General features: G+C 31.5%; 1 protein-coding gene across 1 annotated transcript; it reads right to left on the reverse strand.

The window, feature by feature from the left end:
• Positions 1 to 4,442: 4,442 nt before the first annotated feature.
• On the reverse strand, positions 4,443 to 9,463 carry LOC105112819 (small nuclear ribonucleoprotein E-like). Its single transcript, XM_011008677.1, has 6 exons — positions 9,296 to 9,463; positions 9,176 to 9,202; positions 8,993 to 9,055; positions 4,908 to 4,986; positions 4,786 to 4,831; positions 4,443 to 4,703 (listed from the first exon to the last, which is right to left on the reverse strand). Exons 1-6 carry the CDS (start codon positions 9,335 to 9,337, stop codon positions 4,694 to 4,696), a joined length of 267 nt encoding a protein of 88 aa, XP_011006979.1. The 5' UTR covers positions 9,338 to 9,463; the 3' UTR covers positions 4,443 to 4,693.
• Positions 9,464 to 12,281: the final 2,818 nt, after the last annotated feature.

A 12,281-nucleotide genomic window follows, 5' to 3' on the forward strand; every position in this document is an offset into this window, starting at 1 on the left:
TGTGTTTTTCTTTCTAGTATATTAGCTTTGTTATTTGTTCTTTATAACATTTTGGTCTTTTTTTTATCCATGTTTCAGACTTATAAGTCTAGGGGTATGCCCTTAGTATTTTCTATATTTTTTGGATTTATACAACTTAACCTTTTTTTAAAAAGAAATGATTTTTTAAAATTTCATTTAGGTTTTGCTTGCTCTTATTTCAAAATATTAAAAAAATCAAATGGTTAAATGTGTGATTTTAATGTATGAAAGAAAAAACCAAAACTTATATTTTTTAAGGTTTATTTGTAATCTAGACTTGAAATGATAAAGGCTAGGGTTTTGAAATGTTCTTTGTTCTTTAGATGATGATGCATGAAATTTTCTTTGATTATGAATAGGAAGGAGTTATAATATATGTTTGTGCTTGTTTGGATGATACACGAATGAATACCATGTAACTTAAGATTTTTTGTTATGAGGTTTAAGTTATTATCTAGAATTTGTAATTTTCTACTTGTTATAGTTATCCTTATCTTCATTTTCATGCTAAAACAAAATGTTTAAAATCCTTTTCATATGGATTGAAGTTCTCATCCAAAAAGCTAATTTTTTTATATATAAAAAAAAAGAATCATGCATTCTTTGTCAATGTTAATTTTTACAAAGTTTACATGTATAGGCATTATAGGGTTTGTGTTTCAATATTTCTAAAAGGAAAAACATAAAAAATATATTTTCATCATATTGCATGCACATGGGGTTGTATCATTTATTTATAAAATCTATTAAGTTTTAACCAAAATTAAAAAGGTCATTAAGAGTTGATATTCAAAAACCCCTTTTAAAAATCTTTCTTTAAAGAAAGCATAAAAAATAAATGTTTTGTTATTCACTCGTAGTGTTTGGGATAAATAGACTCATAATAAGCTATTATCATAAGTCTAATATTTATCAATGACATTTAAGTGTTAATCAGGGGCATTAATCTTTTTTAATAAGTCCAAAGCATATGTAAAAATCTTATTCAGTAAAAATTGTGAGTGAACCTTGATATTATAGAATAAATGAACTTGAACAAGTCATTATTTATGGGCTATTGTTATATAAACAAAATATTCAACGATAACTCCTATGAAGATTTGGAATGGATTTAATGAGACTAATAAAGGTCTATCCAATTATTTATTAATATAGCTTGATAGACTACTAATAATCATATGTTATTATCATGGGTAAATGGTTATAAAAATATGAATTCACCAAGTAATTAGAAATGGTAAAGATAATCTAGACTTTAAAATGGATAGGTTTTAAACTTATTTGTCCACTCAGGGTTTAACTACTCAAGATTTAACTCCTTATAGTAGAATCATTTTCACCATATAGATAGATCATTGGTAAATTAAGCACAACACAATATTAGAAATATAAAATATATAATAATGCAACTTGCTTTCAATAAGATGCTTTAAAGTGATAATATTTTTCTTTTAGCATAAATGGTTTTTTACCTTAGAATTATAAAAATTAATTAGGATTTTTTATGATAATAATACTAGATGATCACTTCTTTTTAATATAACCACCCCTTTTATGTAACAAAAAATCATTTCCCTTTCTAAAGACCAGCTTTAGTACTAGACCTAACAAATACCGATTGCACCTTATTATGTTAAGAGATGAGTGAATCACTCAAAAAGTAATGATAACTAGTGGTAGATTAATATTATGTGGAATCCCCTACCCAATATACATTAGGTGATATATGAACTTCTAAAAAGGAATGTGCAAAATAATGAATACCATAGTGCAGGACACCTTTTATATAATGACGTGTAATATTACATTATATTTTGGAGTGAATCCTTTGGATATAAGACAAGCTTTATATCATTCTGCTAAGCCATCAGATTTGATTATAATCTTATATACTCATTACTACTAATAGACTTTTCCTATACCTCATGATGATATAGAGAGATTTACATTTATGCTGTTGGTAGAACTTAGAAAGCTTATGTTGGAGAACAAATCTAAAGATAAATCAATCTCTTAATCAGTGAATAACTTAGTAGTTTTTTTATTAGGCTAATTGTAAATCATATGGTAACATACATCTTATGGTCATAAAAAAAATGATATGACAGGAACTTGAATACGTTTCAAAATAGAATCAAAACAATAATATTACTTTTTTTCTAATATAGCCTAAGAATTAACATAAATACAATTGTGGTATATGCTTGTGTGGTCGAGAGCATGTATGATTTAATTTAAACAATAGAAGGAAAAGAGAGCATAGTTTTGTAGGATTATCGAAAACATAACTAATCCAAGTATGATTTAATTTTGATTGCCACACAAGTTAATTCCAAAAAAAAACTTGCTCCATTTAAAAAGAAAAAGAAAAAAAGAGCATGATTTTGTCTTCAATAAATTATGCACAGGTCTCCTTATTTTAAGGATTGTTTTGAACTGTATATATGATTATTTTTTAAAATAATATTATTTGTTTTTTAAAATTTAATTTTCATACTAGCATATAGAAAAAAGATGTAAAATTATAAAAAGTATTCGTTTAAAATTAAAAATTAAAAAATTGTAAAAATATTTTTTAAATATAAAAACAAATACATTCTTAATTGACTACGCTGCACACGAGGATGGGAGCAAATACAACGTTGGTTTCTTATGGTTCCCAGCTTTTCTTTTCTTTCTTTTCTTTTTAAATATTGTGTTTTGAAATAAGAGGTTTTGCCACAATTTTTAATCAATATATGGCTTGTCATTCATGGGATCAAAGAGATAAGTTTTTCTTCCTTTTTTTTTGCGCGTGTGTAAAGCTAAGGCCGCACCAATCAGTCTAACAGTGAGTCAGTTCGGTCCAGGTCAGAAGCCAACATGAAGCTGAAACGCCAAATTCTGGGCACTTGGGTGGTCCCTCGAAGTCAAAACTTTGATCGATTCTCTACATGATGGACACAAAATATCCATGCACAAATACAATATTTGCAAATGCTTTGAAGAAATACCTTCACCAATGAAACGACACGCCCTTTATTCACTTAGCTTTCTTTTACTTTTTTCCGTCATCCTTTGACAGCGTCGTACGGATATTAGCAGGGTTTTCAAAGGCATTCTTTTTACACCATACAGAAAACATTGCGAGTAAGATTTTTTAACTCATTATATATTAAGCTCGGTAGTAAATAATAACATAATATAATTAAAATAAATAATAAAAAAGTTCAATCACTTTAAGACATATAAAAAAGCTAAAAATAGCTGAACAATTGGTTTGACTGGTTATCCAAAAAAAAAAAACTACGAAAATCACTCATCTTATATATAAATTTATAAGCATGGTTTGATTTTATTTATTTTATACTAATCAAGATTAATTGTACTAGTTTTTAAATTTTTAATTTAATTTTTCAAATATAATTAACTCATAAAATTATATAATTTTACTATCCGTACTGATTACCTACCAAACAAACAAGCATTGATGCGTCGATTGTGCTGAGATATGAAATGTGTGGAAGCTGAGTCAGTAATCAGCAACGAGCAGTGAGTGGAAAGAGAACAAAATGGGTCAGCACTTGCCTCCCGATTAGTAGACACATCATCCATATGATACTATCAAGAAACACGGCTGCACCAGCACCAGTGCAATGGCTCCTCTCACCTTGGACCCTACCTGGGTCCCTGTAATTTCCTACAGCACAAGTAGTTTTCATCATATACCCTGCCTTGCCTGACCCGTATCAATCACAAGAAAGCTCACCCACTAGGCCCTGCTAGTGAATGATGCACCTTCTTCCCCCATTTTAAACCCATCAGTGCTGGATGGCTGCCATGGGGTCATCTATGAAGGTGTCTTACAGATCTTTTGTCACCATGCTGCATTCTCAATCGCCAAAAGCATGCATGGTGGGAGCACAATAAAATGGCGGTTCCCCTTCACTCCCGCATGTTTGGGCTTGGCTAGCTCCGGTTACATTATTAGCCATTTGGGCAGCTACACCACCTAGACACAAGTACAGGGTGTTCAGCACCCACCTGGGCCGGAAAAAATTTTACAACCAATATTCCACACCATGTAAGAAATGCCGAGAGAAAACTGCTGATGCCAAAAAATGGAACAGACCGAAAAGAATCATGCATCTTATTGGTTAGCACAAAAGGAAGGGCTAAAAACAACAAAAAATAAAGCAAAAACAACCCCTGGAACCCTAAACCGGTGAACCATGAAACAAGGGATTGTCCAATAAGCAAGCAACATAATTCATCAGGGTAAGACTGTGGATTCCCCTCCACCCATTACATGAAGGTTTACCACTTGCGAAGCCAAGTCATCAAGATTTCAATGTTCTGAAATATGGCTGAAAAATCACACGCTCAGATTGTGTAAATACAAAATGCATGCACACAAGAACTGTAAAGCTACTTCACCAGGCTTGAAAAGAAAACAGTGCAGAGCATAATACATTTCTTGGTTCTCATACATCAGTACATCTGATAAAATATTGGTAACGCTGACAAGCACCAACATAATTAATAGCAATTCTTACGATAGAGATGTTACATTGTCAAGTCAAATGTAAAGACACACCTCATTACAAGAACATTTTTTTCATTCATAACCTACTAATGTTTGTTACCCAAAGCTGTTCCCCTCAACCTCCTCTTAAAGAACCAGGAATGACCGTTACTTTCCCCTGTTATGTACAAAAATAAAATCACGAGGAATGTATGAGAGAAGGAGAGAAAAAGAATATAGTGTTTCTAGGTTCAACTTACGTGTTCATCATCAGAGTAATATTGTCCCCCTTAAGAAGAATCCTTCCTGTAAAACATAAAAAAATATATTTTAGAGCATGCACAAACAACAGAAGAGGAAAAGGATTACAAAATTGAATTACCCAAAGACTTTCTGCTCTTTTTCTTGATATTGACTTCCTCAGCATCCTCCAAAACCAAATTCATGTACTCATCAAAGCCCTGCCAACCAAAAAAACACCAGAATGACTCAGAAAAGAACGAGATAATGGATATGCTCTAAGTTTGTACATGCCAGACTCACAAAAGAAGTATTTAAAAACCAAAAAGTACAAGCATTCTCCATCCTCTAATGTTCAGCAAGAAATTCAATAGACTTCTGAAAAGGGCAATTGGGTGGTGATAATTACTTGTAAGGGACTTGTCCATCCCTAAAGCACCAGAACGTCTGAAACCTGCTAAAGGGGTGGCAATAGCAAACTACGCACTTAAATAAATCATCCTAAGATGGAGTTGCATAAAGACACGTAGTACATTACTAATCACAACACAGGAGCACAGGCAAAAACTTGAGTTTTACATATACTTGATACTTGAAATTTGAAAGTTTGGACTCTTCTGCAGATTCAAAGCATACCATTTGTTCATAACACCATTCAACCACTTGAAAGAGAACATTGATTTTTATCAAATTATATCTAATTATTATACATAAATGTGCTGTATGCTACAATATCAATTTGTGCACCATACACTCAGTAAAGTGTTTATATAATGCACCTCTTAATGCTAGGAGCAAATATTGTCATCATAATTTAATTTTTTCCTATTTAGTTTAGGAATCCCTACACAAACTTTGCAATTATTTCTTGGGAATTTTTCAACTTTAATGATTAGTGTTTAGACCAATGAGAAAGCATAAATAGGGTTGTTTTGCTTGTATTTTCAGCAGACATGGATGAATTAAATTAAATATTCTAGTCTCCCTATAGTTATGGGTTTGTGTATTCTTTAAGGGTTGTAATGTCAAACCCCGTGGGTGAGTGTTTTGACTTGTAACAAATCTCATGGGTCTTCAAGGATTTTGACTTGTGATGAACCCATTACCATTGCTTTTCAGCTCTGTTAGTTTGTATATGGGCTCAACGATTCTTGGTAATTTTCATTCTGTGCTATCAAATCACCGTGGTTGGAGGTCTTAGCAGAGGTGTCCATGGTAGAGGACGGTTTCTGGCAAAGGAGGTTTTGCTTGAATAACATTATGATGGACATTATCAAGATGGAAGACATTTTCTAACTGTGGAGATTCTGCTCAAAGAACAATATGTTGAATTTTCATGGACAATTTGAACTCAATGACAAGTTCTTTTCAACCTAGGAAAACTGATACAAGAACAATTTGAGAAAAATTAAATATTTTTTATAATTTTTTTTTTTCTTATTTAGTTTAGGAATCCCAACATTAATTATAATTATTTCTTGGGATTTTTTCCTCTTTAAGGATTGGGGTTTAGATCTAGGGATAGTATAAATAAGGTTGTTAGGCTTGTATTCTCAACAAACATAAATGAATAAGATTAAATATTTTAGTGTCTCCCTATAATTATGAGTTTGCTTGGTCTTTCAGGATTTTTATGTGTAACAAACCTCGTGGGTACGGGTTTTGACTTGTAACAAATTGCTTGGGTCTTTGATGGTTTTGACTTATAACAAACTTTGTTACCATTCACTTCTCAACTGTGTTAATTTGTGTTAGAGCTCAATGATTCCTAGTGATTTTTTGTTGTTTGCTATTGAATCACCATGATTAGAGATTGTAATAGACATATTCATGGTAAAGGATGATTTCTGATTGAGAAGGTTCTATTTCATTCAAAGAACATTATGCTGGACATTTTCATGATGGGGGACAGTTTTTAGCCAAGGAGGTTGTACTCAAAGAACGATATGTTGGATGTTTTCATGGACAATTTAAATTCAAAGATGAGTTCTTTCCAATCCAGGGAATTTTTGGAAATTAAAATTTTCTTTTTCCTATTTTATTCTTGACATTGATGAATAAAATGTTACATTTGTTTTTTCATTCCATTTTGTTTTTCATGTTCTATTTCCATTAACATATTCATTTATTACTATATCCCATCTTCCTCTTCCTCTATCATATGTGAGTGATTGCTTGGGTTAAGAGGTGACACAACATAGTCTCTTATCACATTCTTTTATTTGTTAAAGCAAATCCTCTAAAAAGGATGAGTTTGCAAGGAAAATCATCAAATCTATTCTCTAGTGAGGACTTTTGACCCTATCTTCTTGAAAAAAATGGTTCAACAAGCTTTCTTTGAAGGAAAGACCAGCACAACATAAAAAACTAGACTTCAATAATTGGAGGCTATAGAAATACAAAGTTATTTAAAAGCATTGCAACTAGAAGAAATAGGAGTTCTATTACGACAAAATGAAAGATGATGCCATAATGTTGAATCTGATTAGATTGTCAATCTTTTTTCTTCTCTTTTTTGATAGTTGTGTAGATTCTTAAAGTAAAATGATAGGAGGGAGTGGATAAAGGTCTTATTAACAGGTTATACAAATAGTATCCAATGTCATTTGTTGGCAACACATTACAATATCTACCAGGAGATGGAGAAGGTTTTCTAGATGAGGTGCTAATATTGCAACATCTTGAAAAAATTTCCATAACATGTACACGAGCAGTATTGGTTAGATGGCATATTCTTTCCAATCTTTTGACAAATATGCAATACAATAATGGCCACAGAATAATCTAGAAGATCTTGATGAGAATTTGTTGCCTATTGGGCTTCTTTGGCCTAGCTTCGCAGCACATTGGTTGGGGGGGTACCCAATCCTCATTTTCCTCTTTATTATCCATTTCTATGGTGATGTCTATGCAAATACGAGATACTTTGAGAAAGTTTTGAAGTCCTCAAAAGCAAAGATGAGAGATTATTTGGTTCCATGATAGCTATTTTGGTATGCAAAACCCGGTTTAAAAGAGCACTACATTGAAGGAAATAAGGTTGTGGCACTTACCCCAAGACCTAAAGCATCATGACTCAATGTCATACAAGGTATGTATGGTATTCAAACGAATTATTACACTGTCAAATTTGGCTCTCCTATCACCATGTAAGCCCATTGAAAAATCATAGATTACTGCCCAATGGTTTTTATGTAGTGACATACAAAAATAGTATTGGTTCTTGAATCTGTTTCCATGAGGACATGTGGGAATGGCAAGGGAGATGAAGACCAAACAGTTTTTATTTGATATGCATATGGGATAATACATACATACCTGGGAAAGTCATAAATCACGACTTGGAGAACAAAAGAATTTGATCTTATATATAAGTGGGATAAAGATAAGTCTAGGAAACTTTGGGATGACATCCTTAGTACAATTTTCCTCCCCGGGCTTTGCCTTCATTCCTTATGTTTTTTCTATGGTAAAACCAGCTAACAGGCATATTCAAAATGATAACCAATGGGGCATGGCATTGTTAAGAATGAGTTTTAATTGACAAAACAATGACTGGAATGAAGTTGAAGTTACAAGGAGCTCCTTTGAATTCAAGGGTTACGAGTTAGGCAACATTAAGGGATAATAAATACAATACAACTGCCTGAATACCTTAAAAGACAACAGTAGTGTTACTTGTTAGATTAGGGAGATCAGAAATAAGTTACCTTCAATTGACCACAAAAAATGTCTAGGTTCAAACATGTCAAAGGAGGAGATCAAAGACAATATCATCAATAGAATCCAGGTGAGGTGGTTCGAAACTTCAAAGCATGAATAAAGCATTTTATGATAGTAAAGTATCAATTATGCAGATGCATAAATCCTATATGATTGAGATCACACAAAATATGCATCATGTCAAATAATATAAGCACAACTGAGTTGAGAATGTCAATATTCTAATCCAGCAACCTATAAAATATTATCCACCCATTGGACGACTAAATAAACAGATACTCTGGTTCCCTAAGCAGCTAACAACCACAACGGCCATACAAAGAGCAAGAATTGACAATATGATATTAAAGCCATGCTAGTCGGTGATATTTGCTCTAACAACAACCTTAAGCACACTCACCAACAAATATACCAATTAGAATGCACAAACTAACCTAACACCAATAAATCCCATAAAACAAATCAACCTATATAAACTTTTTGTTTGCTCTGTACAAAACTTACAATAATTCGGCCTTCAATTCTCAAATCCTTCTGCTCAAAAAGCCAAATCTGAATGCGAGCTTTCTGTACCCACAAAATAGAAAAGAAAAATTCAGCTAAAATATCAACAAACCATTAACAAACAGCAAAAATTAAGCAGACACAGAAAAGAAAATCAGTAAAATAAGGCAAAGAGTGTCTTACACTTTGAAGAAACCTGAAAATCAAGTTCTGGCGCCAGCAGAAATTCACAACAACAACAACAACAAAAATGTTATATCAAAACCCTAGGAAAAAATAATAATGAGAAGTAAGAAGACGTACAATGGGTTGGGTCATAATACGCTGGACTTTGGTGCTCGCCATGGCTGTGAAGCTCTCGAGGGTTTTTGGGGCACAGACAAGTAAAACTGTAGAGACGTTAAAACCCTATACCACAAGGCCTTTCGAGGGGGGCGGGGGGAGCGGACACTCCTTCGAGCGTGTTTGGCACGATGACTTATAAGAAAAAATATAACTATAGTAAATCACAAGTTGGTCCTCTATCTTTAAGCGTTTATGAAAACTAGCTCAGCTTTTGAACTTTATAACCTCATTCATCCTTCATGCTAAGATCTGCTAGCAATGTACTGGAGAGGGCTACAATATGTTGGGATGCGTTATTTTTTTACAAATATTTAGGCGCTGGAAGTATTTAAAAAAAAATCAATAATTCTAACCAAATAATTTTGTTTTATTTGAATAAAAAAATAGCAAACAAACAAAAAAAATAATCCAATTTTTTACCTCCTTAAAATTTTCAAAAACTTTCCAGATAAAATATCTTTAAAATCATTTTCAACAAATCATTTTATAGAAAACAAATTTAGAAAAAAAATTTCATTGAAAAAAAATTCAATAAAAAAATATTTTAAAAATAAAATATAGTTTTAAGTTACAATCCAGCAAGAATTTAATATATAGTTGGTCAAAAAAATCATATGGACATGCAATTTATGGTTTAACTGAAAAAAATTAAAAATAAAACGTCAATTTGAACATAATTAAAAGAATTGAAAGTCCAGAATCAAACTTAGAAAAAAAATAAAAGTCTAATTAATTAATTAAGGGTATAATTAAGGAGAAAATTTGGAATTAAGAGCAAAATTGATCAAAATTGCCCAAGTCATAGGGCAAGGACCAAATTTTAAAAATCAACCAAAGTTGATGAACAAATCAAAGTGGATCAGAGATGAAATTAAAAGAAATTTGAGGTTAAATGTCCAATAAAAAGTCAAATTGAAAATTTATGAAATGGTGGACTAAAAAAACACACTTCAATTTTAAAACTAAATTGAAATTCCCATAATGACATCGTTTTGACTAAGTGAGAGACTCTAATTCAGCAAAAAATGACACGTTGCTCAGGTTATTAAAGGGAGAAATGACACATCGTTGACTGCCTTTCTTTTGCCGTTTGTCAACATCTTCCGATTATTGTTGCCAGCAAAGGAAGACAAATTTGCCTCTTTTAATCTTTTGTTTTATCCCTACCCATGAGACAAGGAACACGCCAACTTGATCTATTCCATAGCACCTGCAACCTAAGCCAAAAATCAAGCCTTTGGACTCTCTGAATCTGCTGCAATGCCATAACAAAACCATTGCCCCAATTAGCCAAAACTGTAAGCAAACAAGAGTACAATACTGTCGGTCGGCTTGCAAGTTAGATTTAAAAAAAAAAAAGGTGTGAGACGCAAAGAACGGCTATTATGGATTTCTAAAGATCTAGGCTGAAAGTTCAAAGACCCATAAGCACGCATCTATGTTGATGTAATTAGGTCTATAATAATATAATAACGTAATATATGGTTCTAAACAATTAAGTATGAATCCATGATAAGAATTTACTGTAGATAATTTACATCAATAGCCTAGCAAATCTATTTATAGATGACTGGGACAGGCTCAAGAAAAAGTCTAATCATACCAAACTAAAATAACGATTTAGAAGAATCATAACTTGTAATCTGACCGTTAGATTGTGCTTAAATTTTTGCAAGAATTTCTAGATATTATTTTCCTGATAATAGCAATATGTCACTATATAGACCATCAGATCTTTAAATATCAAAAATCTCGCTGAAACCCCTCTAATTTTAATAGTTTTTTGTGATTTTCTTTTTTATTTTTGGATTTCTTGCTTATTTTGAATTTTATACTTCTTTCGTTTATAATTTAGGATTTTCGGTTTTGTTTTCTAGTTAAGATATTTCTGATCTATTTAAGACTTTGTAAACTTTCTAAAAAGACAAACTTTATTATTATTATTTTAGAAAAAATAAACTTGTGAATTTAAGACTTATATTTAAAGCTATTTTCTCCTATTAAAATATTGTATTTTTTATTTAATTATTTTCTTTAACTTCATCTGCATCTTCTGCCTATATAAAAAGGATGTCTAAAACCTTGTCAAAGGAGAAGAAATCAAGGCAAAAATAGAGTGAAAAAAAATAGAGTGAGGTTGTAACAATTATAACAAGAAAATAAGCAAGAAATCATAAATAAAGGAACAAAGAGAGGAAAAGATAGAGAAGTTAGAGAAAGGGAAGACAAGAAAGACACGAGAGAAGAAGATAATAAAAGAAAAAAGCGAAAAAGAAAAAAGAAAAAACAACTCTTTGGCAATCAATACATCTCTACCACATTTATTTTAGCACTGTTTTAAGAATATTGCAAACTTTAATAAATGACTTACAAAGGTTTTATAGTAGTGTAACATCACCATATCAATTTTAGGTGGGAATTTTAATCTTAGTTTGGTCAGAATAAGTCAAAACATATATGAAGTAGCCATTAAGGTTTTTCATTTGGGTTTATGGTTTGATTCTCCAGGTCTAAAAGATCATGGGATATTGGAGAATGCTACAAGAATTAGCAACAATATCAAAGAATTTTCATGGCTTATTACGCAACCTTAAACAACATCAGTTTTTCAAGTAAGCTTCTTCTCTATTACATGATGTTAAATCCTTCTATTTGGTTATTTTAAGTTATTATTGTATGTGGTTGCAACTTTAGGTAACCAGTTTTGTTTTTGTTTAGCATATAAAGCAATAATCTTGTAATATGGACATGATTAACTTATAGAAGGAGAAACTAATGTTGTAGTTTATCTCCATGTAAGTTGGAAATAAAGAGGTTATATTTTATTGATTAGTACTTAAAAGTGTATTTTTATCAAGGTTTTATATCATCATTTTGCACTTAAAGTATCAATAACTTCTTAAATAAAGCATGCTTCATAATAACATATCTAATAATATAAGAT

The sequence above is a fragment of the Populus euphratica genome, unplaced genomic scaffold, assembly GCF_000495115.2.
Source record: "Populus euphratica unplaced genomic scaffold, PopEup_1.0 scaffold362.1, whole genome shotgun sequence".
Taxonomy (NCBI): Eukaryota; Viridiplantae; Streptophyta; class Magnoliopsida; order Malpighiales; family Salicaceae; genus Populus; species Populus euphratica.

Coding starts and splice junctions, on each gene's coding strand:
- LOC105112819 (XM_011008677.1), bottom strand. CDS start 9,337: ATGGCGAGCACCAAAGTCCAGCGTATTATGACCCAACCCATT. Junction 9,203..9,295: donor GTATTATGACCCAACCCATT/GTACGTCTTCTT, acceptor TGCTGGCGCCAG/AACTTGATTTTCAGGTTTCT. Junction 4,832..4,907: donor AAAGAGCAGAAAGTCTTTGG/GTAATTCAATTT, acceptor TATGTTTTACAG/GAAGGATTCTTCTTAAGGGG.